Raw genomic sequence first — 19,002 nt, 5'->3', positions numbered from 1 at the left:
ATTATACAATTTGATGTGAAAGTATAGGAAAATTTATTAATTTTTTCATGTATGTTATATATATTTACAAGAAAAATACAAACAAAAAGATCCAATGTTTTTAACTTTGATATTTATTAGTCATGCGAAAGTAAATTATCAACTTTTTAATCTGCCGACCTTGAAGTTTGGTGTTGGAACGTAAAGCGTTTTTTTTTTTTTCTGTATATTGGTATAGTAAATAAATACATATAAGGGCTTTATATAACATAATAGTTCCTTAAATGCTTAATTAAAAAATAAGTGTTCCGGATTTATCACTTTTCTATGTAGGAGATTTATTTTTTAGTTACAGAGTATGTTATAACAATATCACATTTGTAATAGTCAATCAAATTGAATTTTGAATTATTGTTTCTAAAAACTATTTTTTAAATATACATATTAAAATCGGAGAAATATTTACGTGTTTTTTTTCCTGTTCTATAAAGTAGTGAGCGCAGCTTATACTAAATAAACACTAATAATGATAACAAAATGCACACATCCTGAGTGCTGCGATTTTATAGTATTTACTTAATAAGTATGTATGTTATAAATATGTCAATTTTTGTTCAATATCATTATATATAGAGCTAAAATTTTAGAAAATTTTTAAAAGAACGTTTTGGTAAGTGTGTGTGTGTGTGTGTGTGTGTGTGTGTGTGTGTGTGTGTGTGTGTGTGTGTGTGTGTGTGTGTGTGTGTGTGAACTATGTATTATTACATTCGTATTTCAAAAACATTATTCTTTGATAATATTTTTAGAATATATCAATACCATAGTAGATATAGTACTACATAAATATCAATATCCCATATATATATACGATATATATATTTGCTTTTATGCTATAAATATATTAAATCAATTTTATGTACATATTTCTATTTGATAATATGGATCGTTAAGATAAATCTAGAAAATGCAAACTTCATTTTAGTTATAATCATATATATGGTATTCTATTCTATACATGACGTAGTTTATGGTACTTACTTGAAGGCGTGCACTGCAATCTTGACAGAATTTGCCGAACCATGAAATATTAAATGAAAAATAAAAATGTTCGGTAAAGTATTATTATTTTGTGCGGTATGATAAAAGAAATGTGATTTAATTAGTTTGATATTTTCTTCGAATCAAATTAATTCTATAAGAAGGTAATTTTATATATCACGTAATAGATTTATTATGACATAATAAAATACTGATTTCATATGTGTTACTTTTAGACTAACAATACTGTAGTGTAGTTCATCATTGATAATTTATGTACATAATATTAAATGTCATATGAGAAAAGGGCATTTTAGTTTATGTACGAATTATTTACGTCATTCTTATTAATTTGTTATTACTTATGTCGCTATTCATTTATTAAATGTATGGTTAATGGTATGAATTATAATATAATTTTATGGATATAGCACTTACAATGACATCACCTATGTGTGAAGATGGTGGTACTTTACGAGAATGGGCACCTCTTGCTATGCTTCTTCAACAAATACCTGCGAAAATTCAAACTGGGCTCTTTACACACAACATTAATTTTACCTGTATTGATGCAGTGCCTGAATTTATAGCCATTGGAACTAACTATGGTTTAGTATATTGGTTTGACAGAGAAAAGCAAGACTTGCAAAGGCTTCGATGTGAGGTATCATACATAATATATACTTAATTTATGATGATTTTATATTTACACATGAGGCGCTATTTATTTTTTCAGAATGTCAATTCAAAAATTACATGTATTCAAGTGATATCAACAGTAGACTACATGGTTGCTGCTGGTAATGAACATGGTGTAGTAACTGTATTTCAAATACCTAAAAATCCACCAGATTCATTACCAGATAGTTTAAAACCAAAACAGAAAAAACAGGTTGAAAGGTATAGCATAAGTGGTTTACATAACAGCGCAGTAACTACAGTTGAGTGGTCTAAGAATGGTATGAAATTATTTAGTGGAGATCAAGATGGTTTAGTTGTACTTACTGAAATTGATTTTTATATGGTATGTAATGCAAATTAAATAACAGCGTAGTTCCATTATCCAAAAATTTTTATGTTTTTTTTTATACATATTCCTATAGCATTTGTCAAAATCATCAGAATTGTTAAATGAGAAGTATGCAGTAGTGCAATTAAGTTATCAACAAGGTTTATTGTTAGTTTCTACAACATTACGTACGATACTGGTAAATAGAAATGAGAATGGAAAGGTAACACAAGTTGGTCAGAAAGAACGCAAAACGTTAGTATTTAATTGAATTAACATCCAATTTTTAATGAACAGTAATGTTATAAATTAAAACATAACAATGAACATATATTTTAGATTGGGAAGATTAGGTGCTGTATTTGGTTGTAGACAAAATTATGTACAAGACTTAGTAATATATGCTAGTAGACCTGGATTACGTTTATGGCAAGCTGATAAAACAGGAACTGTGTTAAAAACACTTATTTTTAAGGATGCTGTTCGATCTGGGCATACAGAAGTGGAACTTTTAAATCCAGCACCAGAAAGTTGTAAAAAGAATCGCGGGGAACCTACATTTGGTGTCATTTTACCTTTTTGTGATGACTTACTAATTACATACAGCGATGATATTATATATGTAGTAAATCCACAGACAATTGCTATAACATCTATTGTAACAGATTTACGTCGTGTTACTAATGTTGCTTGTACTAAAGATGAAATATTTGTGTTGGAAGGGGAAAGGAACATAATACGTATTGCATATTATCCTGAAACTAACATGTTCTCTTCAGGTAGATATTTTTATTAAATACTTTTCTAATATCTTATTCGAATTTTAACAACCGATTTTATTTGTAGAAGCAAAAAGTGCATCAGATCCATTATTGTCATTTGCTGAAATTAGTAAACCAGTTACCAATGGTATATTAGAATTAACTTCAAAATTAATGGAAAGTACAATAGTGCCAGCTATTCCTTTTCACAAAATCAATCCAAGTAATATTATTCAATCTGTAGGGTAAAGTATCCCAGTGAGAAAGAAATGTATTTATTTTTTATTAATAAATAATATATAAATTGTTTAAAAGTATATATCACTTTTTAGAATTGTACCAATTGTTACTATTGGTACTGATGTAACATCAATTACAAGTGCAGAAGAAGCTATAGAAGTACCAGTGATGCCAGATAATTTAAATTCTTCATTAATAACAGACAGTAGCAAAATAACAGAACATAATGATATTTCCAAAAGAAAAAGTAGCGAACAAAATGAAAAACATAATGATAGGAGGCAAATATTCGAAAAAATTAGTCAACAAGAATTTGAAGATGTTGTATTTACTCCAGAAAGGAAAATTAAAAAATCACATAATAGGCTATTAAATGGAAATGGAAATTGTTCATCATTATCTGACATTAATTTTGATTTATCCGCTTTCAATAAGGACAAAATAAATGCCAATGATGCAAAGACAATGCATTCTTCTTTATTAACACTCAGTGTCGATGATGATTTTATATCAAAAACTGAAAGAAATCTTGAATCAATCCAACGTGATGTAGAAAATAAAGAAAAACTTTTGGCTGATGTTTTGGATTTTGATTTGTCAAAGTATATGACGAGCAGTCAAATTAGTACTACTAATTCAAATATGTCCCAATCTATTGATACAATTACGTATATAGGTTGTGCAGTACATTCCAATAATTCTTTCACAGAAGAAAAAAATGAGCAAAATGAATATAATGATCACAGTGACCATACAGAAACGGAATCTGGAGATGAAGATGTTAGTTACCGTACGGAATTAAGGAAGTTAGAAGATTTAGGTGAATGTAGAAAAAAGCTTTTACAAGATAAATTAAACGAACCTTTACAAAAAGGTAGTTATGTTGATGGAAGGAAAATGTCACATTCAACAGGTATGGGTAAACATGAATTAGAAGTTGAATTCCATAGTAAGTATAATAAAATTAGTTCCCTACATATGATTACACTTTTGCAATATAAATGGAAAATATTTATTTCCAGTTGTACCGAATGAGTTTATGATATCAACTACAATTGAGGAAGAAGATTGGGTTTTAGTAAAAAATGATATACCTCCAGTTGCAATATAGAGCATAATGAAAGTATGAAACTACTTTAAATGGAAATTACTTCAATTTTGATGAATGTTTTCTTTTTCAAGCTTTATGCAGATGTGCCTTCAATTTTTTCTGCACATCCATCCAATGAAGTTATCTCACAATTAGGGTAAAAATGTGCGTGTACATTTTTTCACACTACATTCAAACTTTGATTAGACAATGTATTTTCTAGTCTTACTTTAGTGCGATTTATGTTATTTTTACCATAAACAAAAAAGATTACAAAATACCCAGTGATTATTGAGTATTTAGATAAATATGCATAATATTTTATCAAATATTGTGATTTATTTTTTAATTCTGAATTTTTTTAAATTTATTGTAAATTTGTAGGAAGAAAATTTATGATAATCAACTTTTTTTTAAGTTTTATTGTTACATAGTGCTATAAATGTGCAGTTACACATTTTTAGATATATTGTAAAATGATATGTAAGCACATTTTTTTTGCATAATCAACATCATTTATAACATTCCATTTTAAATTTTTACGAAAAGTAGGCCATTTTTTGCCATTTGAAACTAACAATAGCCATGATGATTATATTAAAACACAATGTTCTTACAATATATATTAATTTATAAAATGTAGCAATGTTTAAAAGTTGAACGTTTGTAAACTTCTCTGTAAATGCATATACAAATTCAAAACATTGTAAGTACTTAACTTTTCAAATATAAATACTTTTTAAATGGCACTCAAATTTTTGTTGGCATAAGAATAAATATGACTATATCTTATTATTATACAAGTAAGATCTTGTTTTTTGATCTTGATTGATTTTACTTACAAAAAAAAATAAAGGTTACTTATACATAAAATGGTTTAATATAATAAAAAACAGATTTTCTTAATAGCAATAAGTAGATTCTGAATATTTTATTGTTTAATGACATACAGAATACTCATGAATTGTTCTATATGAGTACTTTATCTTTGCTCATTTCACTGAATGTTAGAAGGTGATCACACTGTGTTAGCAATAATATCAGAATATTTTTTTACTTTACTGGCTACGCTCATGTCTACATATTTATCACCTATTGCTATAATCATACCTCCAATAATAGAAGGATCGACTTTCGAAGTAAGCAAAATAGATTGACCTTTACTTAAGAAGCCTTTTAGAGCTGCTTGAAGCTTAGATGTCATCTCAGCATCAAGTGGTTTAGCAGTTATAACTTCACAAGGGACCTCACCTCTATTGGCAGCCATAAATAATTTAAATGTATTAATTACATTATTTACATGTGAAAGTCTGCCATTTTCTGCCAGTAAACCCAATAGATTTACTGTTTCATTACTTAGACTAACTTTTCCACCAATTGTCTGAAGTGCTTTTACTTTATCTTTTCGCTTTATCGATGGATTCTTCACAAATTCTCCTAATTGTTTATCTTTCTTCAGAAGATCCTAACATATGTATGTTTTTATTAATAGTAAAATTATTTTTAGTTATAAATTAAGAATAAGATGTAGTATTTATCATACATACTTGAAATTTAAGCAGATCTTTTTCAACATTATTTAATACTTTTTGTTTTGAAGCTGCAGAATAAAGTGCTGTAGCATATCGTCCTTCTATTCCATATACTTGAATTGGAGGCTAAAAACAAAAAGAAAGTGAAGTAACATTTTCATTACTGGAAATCAAATTAATAGAAAATATTCTAAAGTTTTTAAAAGTAACTCGCACAATTGTGACTTATTAAAACATATGATTATGAAATATTATCTGAAGTATTAAATATATATTTTAAAGTTATGTAATTTTATATTTAATATATGTTTGAAAAGTACCTTAACCATTTGTTGAGCAGCAGAACTGCTAGAAAGTGACCGCACCTAAAAAATAGTAATGTTTTTTGTTAATTTTATGTAATATTCTTTGGTCTTAGAATGTTTTCATTCAATCAGTGCCATAATTAAGTTGTCGGAATATTTCATTTTATTATCAACAATTCAATTTTTATACACTTTATTTGAATATTAGCGAGTGTAATAAATTATATATTAAAATAATACTTACAATTATCCTACTGAAGGACATTGTCATATATTTCGAACAGCAAGTATCCAAATTCGAGAACGACGAATGTGGTTCTACTGATCTATCATTATATAATGTGAACTGTTTCACATAGATATGTAAGTGCATACACTTTTTGACTTAATAGCGACATCTCTAGAAGTAGTTTTAGAATTACAAAGTTTTATTTAAGCAATAATTAACGTAAAATTATTTACTGTAATTGCACTTTTATTTATTATTAGCGGAACTTTTATTTATTACATGACTTCAATTACATTCATTACAGATTTATATCCGTACGTTCTTACATCTCGTTCGAAAATAGGTCGCCATTTTGTAATTGCGCGCTATACAGCTTCTTCCGATATTTGTAAGAGGGCAGTAGTGTATTGTAATTTTGAAAACGCAGACGTCAGATCAGTTTGAACAAAAATGCGATAAAAGTGAGAGATGTCAGAAAAGGCAATGAAAATTTTCCTATATCAGGGCCAAATACAAAGTTTTAATATATAGTGATTTATTTATTATTCTTCAAATATGATGTAACGTACAATAAAATTTTTTGCCGATAAAGAATTTGGATGAAAGATTTAACGTTCAAGTTTCTTTGCACCGTAAAATGAAAATGACATTTAAGAATTCACCAAAGTGACGAGATTCTTATGAATATAACATCCATAACATCGATGACATAAACGTTAACTTTTATGCTTTACATACAATGTCATACAACGTGTTATACTTTCCTTTACATATTTATGTTTTTATTTAGATCTCTACTCAATACCCAGATTGATTCGTTTTTAAATAAAGAAAACGATAATTTGCGTCATACACTAATATAATTAAAATCGAACGTAAATAGTAATACAAAAGATGTCGAAGCATCACTAATGGAAGGAGTCAATTACGTTTAATACCGTGAACAATGAAACGATAGTAATTAATAATTACTATCGTTTATTGATACGTGGCCGTAAAACCAACATTATATATACTTTTATAAGATTCAATGTAACGTGTATACATATAGATGTATGTGTGTATATATAGATTTTACATATACATATACCTTTTCTCAATTTCATATAATAATACATTTAACATTAAAATGAACCGTTTATAGAACCGTATCGCCAATTTGTTATAAAAAATGACACGAGTTGAAAGCGTGAAATGTTTCTTTTTTATTAATATATGTATAAATAACGACCTTATATATACGACAATAATGAAAAGATACGAACGTATCATGATTTTTATGAAATATAATTAGATAAAGATGAAATACTGTCAGAGACTAATACTATTAAATTCTCAAAGTATAAATTCTTTTTAATTGCGTTACTCTTATTGTGCATATGGGCGATACGTGGTTCACATTGGTCCACTATTGGAATGATCAACGTCCAATTCAGTTGGCATTTATTTTCCTACTTTCCAACGTGATGCATAGTTTCTTATATGCTATCCGATCAGCGATAAATTTGAGCTCGTTCATCACAGTTCGGATTTCGAGTAGTAAATACACAAATAAACGACAATGTCACATCTATAATGATTGTTTTTACATTGACTTTTCTTTCCTTTAAATGCTAGATATTAGAAATGCCGTTGGTGCTGATCGAGGGACGAGAGAAAGTTTAATTAAGTTTCACCAAGAAATCGATCTATCTTCATAATTTTATGGAACCGAGTGGTCGATCAACAATGCAACAACTCACTTGCACCGTAGGTTTAAGTCAGATTTTTCAATATATTTAAACGATTCCGCAATAAATGAAACTTTTTTATAAAAATACCGAGTATGTTTCTATATTTAGAGATCCGTACTTATGAACTAAATAAAGCTTCAGTATCAGGTTTCTTATCGACTAATCGACTAGAGTTGAATATCCTTTTGATTTAAAAATATAGCGAAAATTTCTTCTCCTTTTATCACTTAGTCTTAAAATTTACAGATAGAAAATTAAAAACGAAGGGAAATTAGGCATATAAATTATTAAAAACTTTTGTGAAAGGATTTCTTTAAGAGAAAGGTGGGCAAATACGTTTAGTTCGATTAAACATAGTTGGCTCTTGCGGCGCAACAAAAGAGATTCAAAGCTCCGCGAAAGTAGGACGATTGTCTGGTAGGCCTGCTAGGCCTTTCGTGGCTTTGGTTCCATCGATGCACCCGTCTGCCGTTGGGACGGTTACCCCTACTTCCGGCACTCTGTAAGGCTGAGTACTTTTCTGGAAACAAAGTGCAGAAGAAATTTTCTTAGCTTTGAAAATTTCATAAACCAAATATATAGTCGAGTCAATATTTCTTGAACGAACAATTATTTAACGAAGGAAAGGAAGGGGTGATTTTATTCGCTAGAAGATCGAGTTAATATGCTTCTAATCGAAGAAATTCTTCATAAGATTTTTTTTTAAATTAAAAATGCAAATAGCACTGTATATAACGAATTTTCTTACGTAATACCTAAACAACATTTCTCTTTACTCCTTTTAATTTAATATCTTTCTTTAACTTATTGACATACTAATCTTTTCGGATTAAATGTGTAGATATATAATACATATCTGGATAGCATAGGTTTCACTGCAATTTTTATTCAGATGGTTCACAATTGGGGCAATTTTTCCAAGTCCGCGATTCTCACTTATCTGGCGAGCTGAAAACCATAGTGGGGTAAGTCAAGATTTTGAAAATTTGAATTTAGTCACATATTTCAATTCTTACAAGTCCTCTCTGCAACGATACATTTTCATGACTTAAAAATATAATGAGTTATGTATAACAATAAATATAAGACATTATTTTATAAAAAAAAAATAGCCGCGAACTGATTTAATATCGCCATGACTAGGCATTTGTGAAGTACATAGAAAAATGAATAATACTCAACTAGCAAACCAGTTAAGTTAAAGAGAATAACTACAATGTTTCGAATCACTTAGCAGATAGACTGTCCGGTTGTATCGATTTTCATAATGTACGGCTCTCGATGCCATTTTTTAATATCCAGTACTTTTCAAAGGAGCTTTCTTCTCTGAAAGAATATCACCTTCAGCGATTATACCCTGCGTATTTTAGAGTGGCGAGAAATGAAAACGCGAAAGGGAGAAAGATTGCCGAATAAATTATAGCGAAATGTGATGTAAGCCTTCTTAAGCGGGACATATCATCGCCATTAGTCCGGCAACGACCGGAAGCGGTGCCATTTCATACGATGCCAGGCAATACGGAAAAATCGTACGAGCTCGTATCGTACTACGATGAAAAGACGACTTAACTTTACCACTGCTGTGGCCGCAATAAATTGCGATGCCTGCTCGCAAAGATCTCTTCGCGTTCGACTTTGCATTATCGTAAAATCACGAGTGGTTTCATCGACTCCGAGAATCTCAGCGATAAAATATGTTTCGTGAAATTTGAGAATGAAAAATATCACGCGAACCGTGTTCGCTTTGTTATTTCGCGAATTGCAATTTAAATTTACTTTATCAAGGGACAGTCTTCGTAACTTATTCTCATATTTTTCTTTTCCCGTTCTTTTTCTCTTCCATTCGACACGCAACAAAACTTATTTCCAGTTACCGCAGGTGGCCTTTCTTTTTTCTCGGAAAATCGTAGTTGAAAATGAATTCCTCGCGTCCTTGACCCCGAAAATTGCACTCCACGCTCGATGGCATGCGACAGACGATACGCGTACATATTAATTTTATCAGCAGTAATAGAGAATCCTGATCTAGCTACGGGTCACCATAGTGCCGGCTACAAAGGTTTACACGATCTTGTCTATCCAGATTGTTTCGCAAATCGTAACTCAAATTGCTTTATCGGTTCGCGGTCGAGCATATTTCCCTCTCTACCTTTGATTTTCCCACCCTATTCCCGCGCCTAGCGAATTCTCGTTTCCGTGGAGAACGGAGGGAACGCAGGAACGAACTTCCACGTTTCCATCTATCCTTGACCCGAAAGCTCTGTTTAATGTTGAATAATACTCTCGCGTTCTCCGTAGCTTTTATGTATTTCTGTGTTTTGTATTTCTTGTTTACGTGCTTCCACCGTATTACATTGACCGGGTTCCCGTAGCTCGAACATCTTTTGGAAATTTGTAAAAGCTGCGCATGTGTCTTGTTTCCACGTCGGCAAAGTCTTCCGCCTAAGTATTTCCACTCGGAAATAAACCGTGCGTTCTTTTCTATTCGCGCTCCGCTTCCTCCCATCTCGTTCCTCTCTCGTATCGTTTCGCGCCGTTTCCCCGACGAATTTTCTCGACACGCCGCGTGCACACAACACCACTCGACCTGCCCTTTTACGAAATTTTACCCAGAATCTCCGACCAGCCGCGGCTATTCTCTTATTCTACTTCTGTGACTGTGCGTGATCTTCCTTAAACATGAATTTCCTGTTCGTAACGCGCGTTAAGGGAAGTTCATGTTCTGATTCGACCTTGACCTCGTTCTTGTTCAATGTCAAATCTCTCTTTCTCTCTCTCTCTTTCTCTCTCGGTTTCTCTCTGTTTCTCTCTAGTCGTATCGTTATTCCCTTGATAAGCAGGCAAAGTCTCGAATTGACGCTTAGGGGATCGAAGATCGTGGTACATGGTAATTTTCGTGCTATCTCTCTTGTTCCTACCCCTGGCGAGATACAGGGGCGCATCCGAATTCGCTCATTATATCGGTAGATAATTAAGGTCGTCGTGCACTATCGAGACTGAGAAGTGAATCGGCATTATAGCTCGATAATTCTATACCGAGCTTCAGCCTGTTTAGAGCTAATACGTTTGTTCCGTGGAATCAATGGGAATTGGCAAGAGCGAGGAAGTAAGACATAGCCAAAGAGACGAACAGAGAGAAAAGGGGGATTGTGTTCTCCTTTGAAATCCAGACCTTGGCCTCTGGAGTAACCCGATTAGAGGCGGTTGAATAGAGAGAGGTTGCGAGAGAGCAGTAGAATAGGAAGAAGGATGGATAGTGAAAGTAAGGTCAACAAAACAGGAAAAGATATTAGAGTGGCAAATAGAACGACGAAGCGTTCGTAGAACAGCGTAATCGAATTAACGGACGTGGCGCGTTTACGTTTCGAAGTGAATCGAGTGACGCGAATATGCCGTTCGATTCTCTGCCGTTTGAAAAACAGTTTAACCCGCCCCTTGGAAAATATCTCTCCGGGCGACAAGGGCTTTTATCTTTTCGAAAAACTTTCTTTCTTACCGCGTGTGCGCTCTTTGTCAACCAATAGCGTTTGTAATATTATCTCCTCGAAGCGTACACTCGAGAAAAATTCGAGCAACCCGTGAAAAACGAGTGGAAATATACGCAGGGAAAGAAATGGGGGCGTTGCGAAATAAAATTCTATAAACGAGAAACAAGGGAGGAAAAGGGGAGAATGGTAAACGGAGAATACGACGGTACCTATATCGCCACCCGACTGGGGCATAAATTCTTGCAGTTCGTTCATCAAGCCTCGAATTTCCTCGGAGTCCTTTTGGATGCTGCACAATTCTTCCTCGTAGAAATCCGGTGTGATCTGCTTACAGAGAACTATCTGCGAGATCACGTTGCCGATGTTGGATGGCCCGGCTCGAGTTTCTGTAACGAGAGCAAAAATAGATCTGCTTTAGTCGTTACCATGGCTGTTTGCGAAAAAAACGCGCGACGTACAAATAGACTGCAATTTAAGGGTGTAAAGATGCATAGAAAACGCGAATATGTAAGAATATATGAAATTATCCAAATTACGGTACTCGTTATAAAATTATTCTACCTACTTCAATAAGTGAGAAGAAAAATAGGTGTAGTTTCACCTACGTTAATAAGTGAAATAAATATCTCCTTGGATTCTGTTTCAGCAGTCACGCTTGTGAAATATGAATTTCTATAAAAATCCGTAGTCAGCGTTCATATAAGTGTTGGACCCTTTAACAATGGGGAGAAACTTTATATATATACACATCTTAAATGTCTTCGTATATGTACCTATGTATAATATTTATATATAGTTGAAAATATTCTTTTCTTTCTGTGTGCCTGATAATAGAAACGGAGAAAATCTCGAGGATAAAGAGATAATACTTTTCTAAGTCGTTTATTCTGAACTAAATTATCTTCTTTCGGCGAATACCTTCAAATGGCAGATAAAACGTATGTAACGCGTTTATTACAAGTAAATTTACGAGCTGATAGGATTCTTAATTCGTTGGAATGTTTAACACGTAGGAAAATATAGGATGCTTAGAAAAGTTACCGTAATATTCCGTCATATCCATCGGCACGATGCGGATGAGGTTCTTACTTTTGCAGAGCTCGCGCAGGAATAATTGCACAACATAAAAGAGCAGCATCAAATTTGGGCAGTCAACAGGGATCCCGATATCCGTTGTTCTGAAAGCAGAACCCGTTCGCAGGCTTATTATTTTTTTGTCGTCCCAAGTTTTCTCGTTAGGGATTTCGTCATCTGACTACTTTTTCCCTCCCCGATTATTACTTCTTCTTTTTCTCTTTGTTCGTCTGCGACTTATTTCGTAGCCAATAATTCCATGACCTTTCATCCTACGTTCTACCAAGCTAATTACCCGAGAAACACGATTATTAACATTTACAAAGACTCGAAACACGTCAGTCGATAGAATGCGATAAAACGTGGGACGTGAAGTGAACCTTTACGCTATGATTGTTACATGCGAAACAAAATAAATTTGATATATTAAAAACTTAGTTAAAACACCTTTATTGCTGCAAACGTAGAATGTTTAATACCGTTTCTGTAAATGCGACATGAAACCAAGCGGTTCATTACGTAACGAGATTGTTTCGTGTTGGTTCGCGGCCAACCACGGAATTTCTTCTTTTCATTGCGAAAAGGCGAGACGAGATGTGAGATCGTAGAATTATAACGAAGTACACCGACGTGGCGCGTTCAACAATCCTCTGACCGTAAATTTCTTTTTAAATTGTGCAATCGCTACAATGCAGCGAGTTAAACAACAACTCCTCGACAACATCTCTCTCCTTGACAACATGTATTTTAATTGGAAAGTTACTGATAAATTGAACTGCAGCGATTTCAGTCTTTATATCGATTTTCTAAAAGCAAATATGCGATAATAAATCTGGTATTTTTCATTGCTAATGGATAAATCTTGTAGAAGTATTTTACTGCTTAATAAGTTTTTTATGGCCACGTCCTATATTTTCGAATTATAAGTTTCCGATTTTAATGCAAGCGATGGTATTCAACAGTATGGTATAGATAGTATATTTAATAGCGTGGTGTTTGGCATAGCAATTTAAATGTATCGTCTGTTAATTTTATAAATCTGAGAAAATTCACGCACGTTTACCAAAAATTAAAGTGTTCGGATATTTATGAACGATGGTGTACGTAACCAATCTGTCACGTGATACTTTCGTTTCCACTATTTTTATAAATAATCTGTGAAAATTCACGTACACCAAGCTGGAATTCTAAAAGCAAGTAGACCTAAATGTAAATAATATATCGTTTTGCTTCGATGTTTACGGAGTTTCGTGGAAATCGTTGGAGTAATACCCTTTAAGGCTCTAGTCTCACGTTGACTCTTGAAATTGTAAATGGTTTCTGCGTGTTCTCGGCTAACTTTCAACCATAATTTTTCCAGGGCTGTAATTTTAGTATCGCAAAAATCTAATAATCCAGTTTCTTTCTTTTCAATGACCGTTTATATTATGATTTACGTCAGCGGTGCCTCGCATGCGCTTGCTATTTATCGCTTAATTCCCTAGCGGTCTGTAAGTAACGCTTAACAACAAACTTGCTTGATATCAAGAGCTATAACAGCGAGCGCGATTACCAGATGATGAACTCGATCCTCTTATGTTGCTACTCTTGTTTGTCGCTATCTCGTAGGCAATTAGTAGGAATAAATTTTGAAACGAGCGCAGCGATCTGAAAGGGGAATTTGCGAATGATACGTGATTTAAGTTGAAACCCCTAATTTATGCGATCTGCTTCGATTAGTGGTATCAAAAGGAATTATGCATAAGCGTTTCCATGTAATATCGTTCATTGACGAAAATGTATACGTACCAAATTTCATTGAAAGAAGGAACAAAGAAAAAAGAAGAAAGAGGAAAAAGAAAAACGAATGAAAAAGAAGGTAAAAAAGGTGAACGTTTCCGTGTTTCGCGTAATCGATACAAAAGTCGCGTGATTTCGTAAGATACGTTGTACGAGATAGGCCTATTACAAGACACGGAAGTATTGGAAAAGTTGTTTGCATGATAAATTAAACGTTCGGTATGTTGCTAAGTGCTTCATTGTGAATCAATCATGCTTTCAGCCAGGCTTGATATAATTTTTCATTCGTTTTCCTTTTCTCTCTTTTCACAGCGTACGTAACATTCTGATAATTGTATTGCGTTTAATTTTCGCCGAATAATTATTTAAGTAACACTTGATCGCGATTAGTGTGCGTTTGACGTTTAAAATGTAGCAGAGTTTACGCGGCAATGTGTTACGCGAATGGAAATGGGGGAAACGGAGGGCGAATATTGTGTACACGATGTATCGCGCCATAATTAAGCAATTATGTAACGAGAAACGTATAATAAACGAATATGTAATATCCGATAATCTAACTGGAGGTAAGGAGTTGTTAAAGCCAGGTGAAAATTGATTGCGAATACGATTTAACGGGAATAACAATTTCCATTAAAACCAACAAGATCGTCGAGCAATGTATTGCTCATCAATGTATTGAGCTTCTATCGAAGAAATTACGAGGTAGATGACTTTTCGGACGTTTGTAATTTTGCAAAATTTATTCGACGAGTGGGAAATTCCGGCTGTTTCATTCGTCTCGTTGTAAATCAGATAAGAGGAAAATTAATGAGAATGCAGAAGAGGAAGAAATTTGTGAAACATTTAACTTTTCATTAAAACAGGCAAACTCGCGGAACAGAATTGTTCAAAGGTGACGTCTGAGAATGTTTGGAGATTGGACGTTGGTCATCGTTCTTTATATCTCCTTTTCTCTCTCTTCTTCGTAGGAAAACCAATCCCGTGGAATCGATAACATTCTTTGCAGCACAGTTCAAAGTAATAGGAACTTTCGTGACGCTATTATTTCACCCTTTCCCTTATTTGATTGTAGAACGCGATATTTCCTTGTGATGCGCGGTTTGATTACAACAACGAAAGGAATTTTGATATAAAAATACCAAATGGATAGCTCTCAATAGTATAGAGTCGATGACCCTCGGTTATACTTGTTTCAGGAATTCCGGTTGTCACACTAGGTCACCCAGACCCTATTCAATTTTCAACTACCTGCTGTCCAAAAAATAGCAGTGATATTGAATCGAAAAAATTTGGGGATATAGTTTGAACATCCTAGAATATGCTTTGACAGAAAGAGGTTAATAAACGAAGTGACACATTCTTAAAAAAAAAAAAAAATCTTTTTAGCTGTAAGCTCAGAAAAAGAGATATTTTTATGAAAAAATGTCAATATTTTTACGTTTTAACATTTCTCGCTGAAAATTTAAGACGATGTTTTTAAGATACTCGAAGGGAAAAAGTAGTTTTTTAATACACGTTTCAAAAAATATATTTATTTGACACATCGAGGATGCATACTTATTGGATATATCGTGCAATTTTTGAGCAAGAAAGGCGATGCAGTTATTTGAAAAAATTAGTTTATTCGCACATACACTCGTACGAAAATTTTTTACTTCAGTTATATACGTAGATTCAGGTGTAAAAAAATATATAATAATGATTGACGAATGTACGTGAGATTTGCACAGAAATAAGATATGTTCCACTGTAATAAAAAATATGCTTGAGTCGGCACGACGCTAACACGTAACTAACTTTAGAGAGTTGCCACAAACTTACGGGATTCTTAGCAGCTCAAAATACTTCAAATTGACATCAGGTTGTTGACATAGTGCCATTATAAGCGATATCTTGTAGATATTTCTTCACAAAGTGTAACTGTGGGTCACCAGGATCCATAATGATAACCGAGGGTTAAGAATGATTCGGAAGCGCGATAAGATTATCAGAGTAACGACGAAAATGCGAGCGGCTGATTTGACTTTAAAAAGCCGTTTAGCGTCGTGTTTAAGAGATGTAATTTGGCGAATAAAACACAACGATAAGTCTGATAAATTCCCTGGCAGATTCTTTAGATCTCCTTGAAATGATACATTTCCGAGTCTCACCGAGGAAAATCTTTGGTCATATTGCATCGCTGGATCAGAAGCGGAGAGTAGCAACGTAGCAAACCACAAACGTGGTAGCAACTGTACGTACATATACGTATTGACTATCTTGGCTGGTTCGCTTCTGTTATAGCAATCTATTTATCCCGTTAATTGGAATCTCATTAACCGGAAGCAATTCGAGTTCGCTCCGCGCGATGTCTTCGTTTAACGCTCGTTTCGAAGTAATTGACATAAACTAGTTAATCAATCGTTCTCGGTTTCCCCCTTTCTTTTTATTTCTCTCGACTTATCTTCCAATTTCTGACCTCCCTTCTCTGCTCGCTAATTAGCAAGTTTAACGGCTTGTTGACACGGTAATTTTTCCGTGAGAATTTCGTACGATTCGAAATATCGTGTCAAGGACGTAAATCGTTTTACTTTTTCCATTAAATATTTCTTTTATTATTACCCGTTCTGGGAAGGAAACGAGAGAGAAAAAAGAAAGATCGTGAAAAGGTTTACCATACCTTCGTACTTGTGGCAGTATGAGCTGGGACGTGTTTTTACACGCTTCTACGCAATGTCGTCGTAATCTCCGAATTTTCTCTCGAAGTTCCGGACAGTCTCGTGGTTGGCCGATGTTTATCAGCAGATCGCGGAATTGCGCCACTTGGTTGTTGATTTCTTGAATTTGCTGCGAAATAAAACCGAAACTCGCAATTAACTCCGTTTCCCTGGCATTCGTCGCGATGTTCGCGAAGTATCGGTACCTAAGTTTCTCAGAATCGTAAACCGAACATTTTGTTACACGACCGATGATTATTCCACGATACATCAAGTAACACGGTGTTACTGTCCGTTCGAACGATCGCTTTCTCATTACGGTCTACGCAAAACAAGAGTACGAGCAACTTCGCGACGAGAAAGAAACGTATTATCGTCGGCTTTAATCCAAATAACATAGTAGACTCGGTGTTCTAATAGTAAAATAAATAGCAATAAATTACCAAAAGAACAGCCTTCTCCGTTTTCTCGTTCTTGTCATCTTGAATTTGCGTTTGAACTTGAGATTGGCTTGCGGTATGAGTGCGACTCTGAATGTTGCTGACCGACGGTATTGGCGAATCCGTCATTATTTCGCTCTAATGAGTACCGTTTGATTGCTAATTGCCACAAGGCAATTAACAATATAGCCGTACGATATCTGCGAATGCTGCAAGTTGTTTTCTACGTAAACACTAAGGGAACACCGTAAATACCGTGCGAATTCACACTCCTAACCACCGATGTTAATATACCTTGTTCGTTACTAATTCACGGCTATGATTAAACGCGTATTACCAGCGACAATGAATTATCAATTTCGCCCCTATGAATATTAACGAACATTAACATTCAACGTTTACGCATGTTTTATAATATAAATATTTTATAATATCCGTCTGGGTAACAAGGGTCAGCTTTACATCGATACGAGATTCCATCGGTTTTTCCTTTCACTTTGAAGGAATGACTTAATCTGACGTTGGTTTGGAACAAAGAGTATTGGAGAACGATCAAACACGCGAACAACATTTTATACTGAACGCCACGACGAACGAGATTTTCTTCTTTTATCAGGATTTTCATAGGAGATGGATCGAAGATATTCTTATCGTTAAATTAGGAATATCGAGCGAACGATATTCACACGATCTGTATTAATCGAAATATAACCGCACGAACCGCTGACTGTGAGCTGCGAACACAATGTCTCTTCATATTCGGGGTAATTGCGGTTGGCTTTTGTCTTGTTTCCAGGAAAATTATCGAAAATACTGCTTCTGGTTGGCCACATTCCACCGTAACACGAATTATGATAAATGATACCGACGAAGCCGGTGGCAATAGATTAAAACGATTCACGACGCAACCAAACGGTCGACGATTGATACAGAGTTCCGAATCATTTGTGTTTGCGACGGCAGATTGTACGGGAATGTGACATAATACGTCAATTAATCGAGCGAAGCTTATTCTCAGATTATGAACCTGATAGATGTGATCGTGCTTCTGTATTTTCACGAATTCGTATCGATATCGCGATTGTATCGTGTTCGATTTTTGTTTCCCCTCGATGATAGCTTTATCTTTTCTCCGCGAAAATTCACGTGAAACGAAACGCATGAGACACGTACTTGTCGGTTGAAACGATCGCGTTGCACGCGTTTTTTTTCGTCGAAACGATCCACATATTTCTCGACATCGTTTACCGAGATTCGTGGAACGATATGCGCGCCGTGCCAGCACACGCGACAAACTGAAACGTGGGTTTTGCTCTCGAGCTCTTTCACTGCCGCGATTCCCTCTTTAAGAGCGCATGTCTGACTTGGCTTGTCAGTCTACTACTGTAGTATACCTATTACATATCTTTTCTCTTTTTCTGTTTGTCTGTTTGTCTGTCTCTTGTTACATTCATCCACGCACACACGTACGTATGTGTGTCGTATGGAATTTTTAGTTATTTAAAATATTTTTACTACGCTTAGAAGGTTCCTCCAGCATGACTTACGGAAACTTTAACTTTACGTGATTAACATGTTTCGCTATTTGCCCTTTGTATTAAACGAC

General features: G+C 34.1%; 3 protein-coding genes across 6 annotated transcripts; 1 reads left to right on the top strand and 2 right to left on the bottom strand.

The window, feature by feature from the left end:
* The first annotated feature begins 912 nt into the window (after positions 1-912).
* On the top strand, positions 913-4,866 carry LOC100643313 (WD repeat-containing protein CG11141). Of its 3 annotated transcripts, none has more exons than XM_020865703.2 (8): positions 913-1,181; positions 1,449-1,681; positions 1,754-2,041; positions 2,121-2,281; positions 2,366-2,805; positions 2,873-3,032; positions 3,120-3,940; positions 4,050-4,866. In XM_020865703.2, the coding sequence occupies exons 2-8, from the start codon at positions 1,457-1,459 to the stop codon at positions 4,136-4,138; spliced, it is 2,184 nt and encodes a 727-aa protein (XP_020721362.1). In that variant the 5' UTR covers positions 913-1,181; positions 1,449-1,456; the 3' UTR covers positions 4,139-4,866. The 3 variants fall into 3 exon arrangements, with proteins under 3 accessions (XP_020721362.1, XP_012174773.1, XP_012174787.1); XM_012319383.3 differs by having other exon boundaries at positions 3,120-3,976; XM_012319397.2 differs by lacking the exon at positions 913-1,181 and having other exon boundaries at positions 1,545-1,676; positions 3,120-3,976.
* A 148-nt stretch (positions 4,867-5,014) lies between these two features.
* On the bottom strand, positions 5,015-6,331 carry LOC100643190 (ATP synthase subunit O, mitochondrial). Its single transcript, XM_003393923.4, has 4 exons — positions 6,199-6,331; positions 5,970-6,014; positions 5,665-5,775; positions 5,015-5,582 (listed from the first exon to the last, which is right to left on the bottom strand). The coding sequence occupies exons 1-4, from the start codon at positions 6,325-6,327 to the stop codon at positions 5,136-5,138; spliced, it is 732 nt and encodes a 243-aa protein (XP_003393971.1). The 5' UTR covers positions 6,328-6,331; the 3' UTR covers positions 5,015-5,135.
* On the bottom strand, positions 5,710-18,713 carry LOC100651985. 2 transcript variants are annotated; one of them, XM_003393754.3, is made up of 8 exons: positions 18,118-18,713; positions 17,400-17,605; positions 16,920-17,086; positions 12,446-12,582; positions 11,614-11,790; positions 6,199-8,436; positions 5,970-6,014; positions 5,710-5,775 (listed from the first exon to the last, which is right to left on the bottom strand). In XM_003393754.3, the coding sequence occupies exons 2-6, from the start codon at positions 17,523-17,525 to the stop codon at positions 8,264-8,266; spliced, it is 780 nt and encodes a 259-aa protein (XP_003393802.1). In that variant the 5' UTR covers positions 17,526-17,605; positions 18,118-18,713; the 3' UTR covers positions 5,710-5,775; positions 5,970-6,014; positions 6,199-8,263. The 2 variants fall into 2 exon arrangements, with proteins under 2 accessions (XP_003393802.1, XP_048270437.1); XM_048414480.1 differs by having other exon boundaries at positions 17,400-18,713.
* Between the last annotated feature and the right edge of the window lie 289 nt (positions 18,714-19,002).

This window comes from Bombus terrestris, chromosome 2 (assembly GCF_910591885.1).
Source record: "Bombus terrestris chromosome 2, iyBomTerr1.2, whole genome shotgun sequence".
Lineage (NCBI taxonomy): Eukaryota > Metazoa > Arthropoda > Insecta > Hymenoptera > Apidae > Bombus > Bombus terrestris.
Note: the sequence above shows the minus strand (reverse complement) of the source record. Positions and strands in the feature narration are given on the sequence as shown.

Excerpts from the sequence above, each read along its gene's own strand:
- LOC100643313 (XM_012319383.3), top strand. The coding sequence starts at position 1,457 with ATGACATCACCTATGTGTGAAGATGGTGGTACTTTACGAGAATGGGCA. Across the intron at positions 2,042-2,120 it reads CTGAAATTGATTTTTATATG|CATTTGTCAAAATCATCAGA; the intron begins GTATGTAATGCA and ends ATATTCCTATAG. Across the intron at positions 2,806-2,872 it reads AACTAACATGTTCTCTTCAG|AAGCAAAAAGTGCATCAGAT; the intron begins GTAGATATTTTT and ends TTTTATTTGTAG.
- LOC100643190 (XM_003393923.4), bottom strand. The coding sequence starts at position 6,327 with ATGCACTTACATATCTATGTGAAACAGTTCACATTATATAATGATAGA. Across the intron at positions 6,015-6,198 it reads TGTCCTTCAGTAGGATAATT|GTGCGGTCACTTTCTAGCAG; the intron begins GTAAGTATTATT and ends ACTATTTTTTAG. Across the intron at positions 5,776-5,969 it reads CTGCTCAACAAATGGTTAAG|CCTCCAATTCAAGTATATGG; the intron begins GTACTTTTCAAA and ends TTTTGTTTTTAG.
- LOC100651985 (XM_048414480.1), bottom strand. The coding sequence starts at position 17,525 with ATGACGGATTCGCCAATACCGTCGGTCAGCAACATTCAGAGTCGCACT. Across the intron at positions 12,583-16,919 it reads ATACTGCCACAAGTACGAAG|AACAACGGATATCGGGATCC; the intron begins GTATGGTAAACC and ends TTCTGCTTTCAG. Across the intron at positions 8,437-11,613 it reads CCAGTCGGGTGGCGATATAG|AAAAGTACTCAGCCTTACAG; the intron begins GTACCGTCGTAT and ends CTTTGTTTCCAG.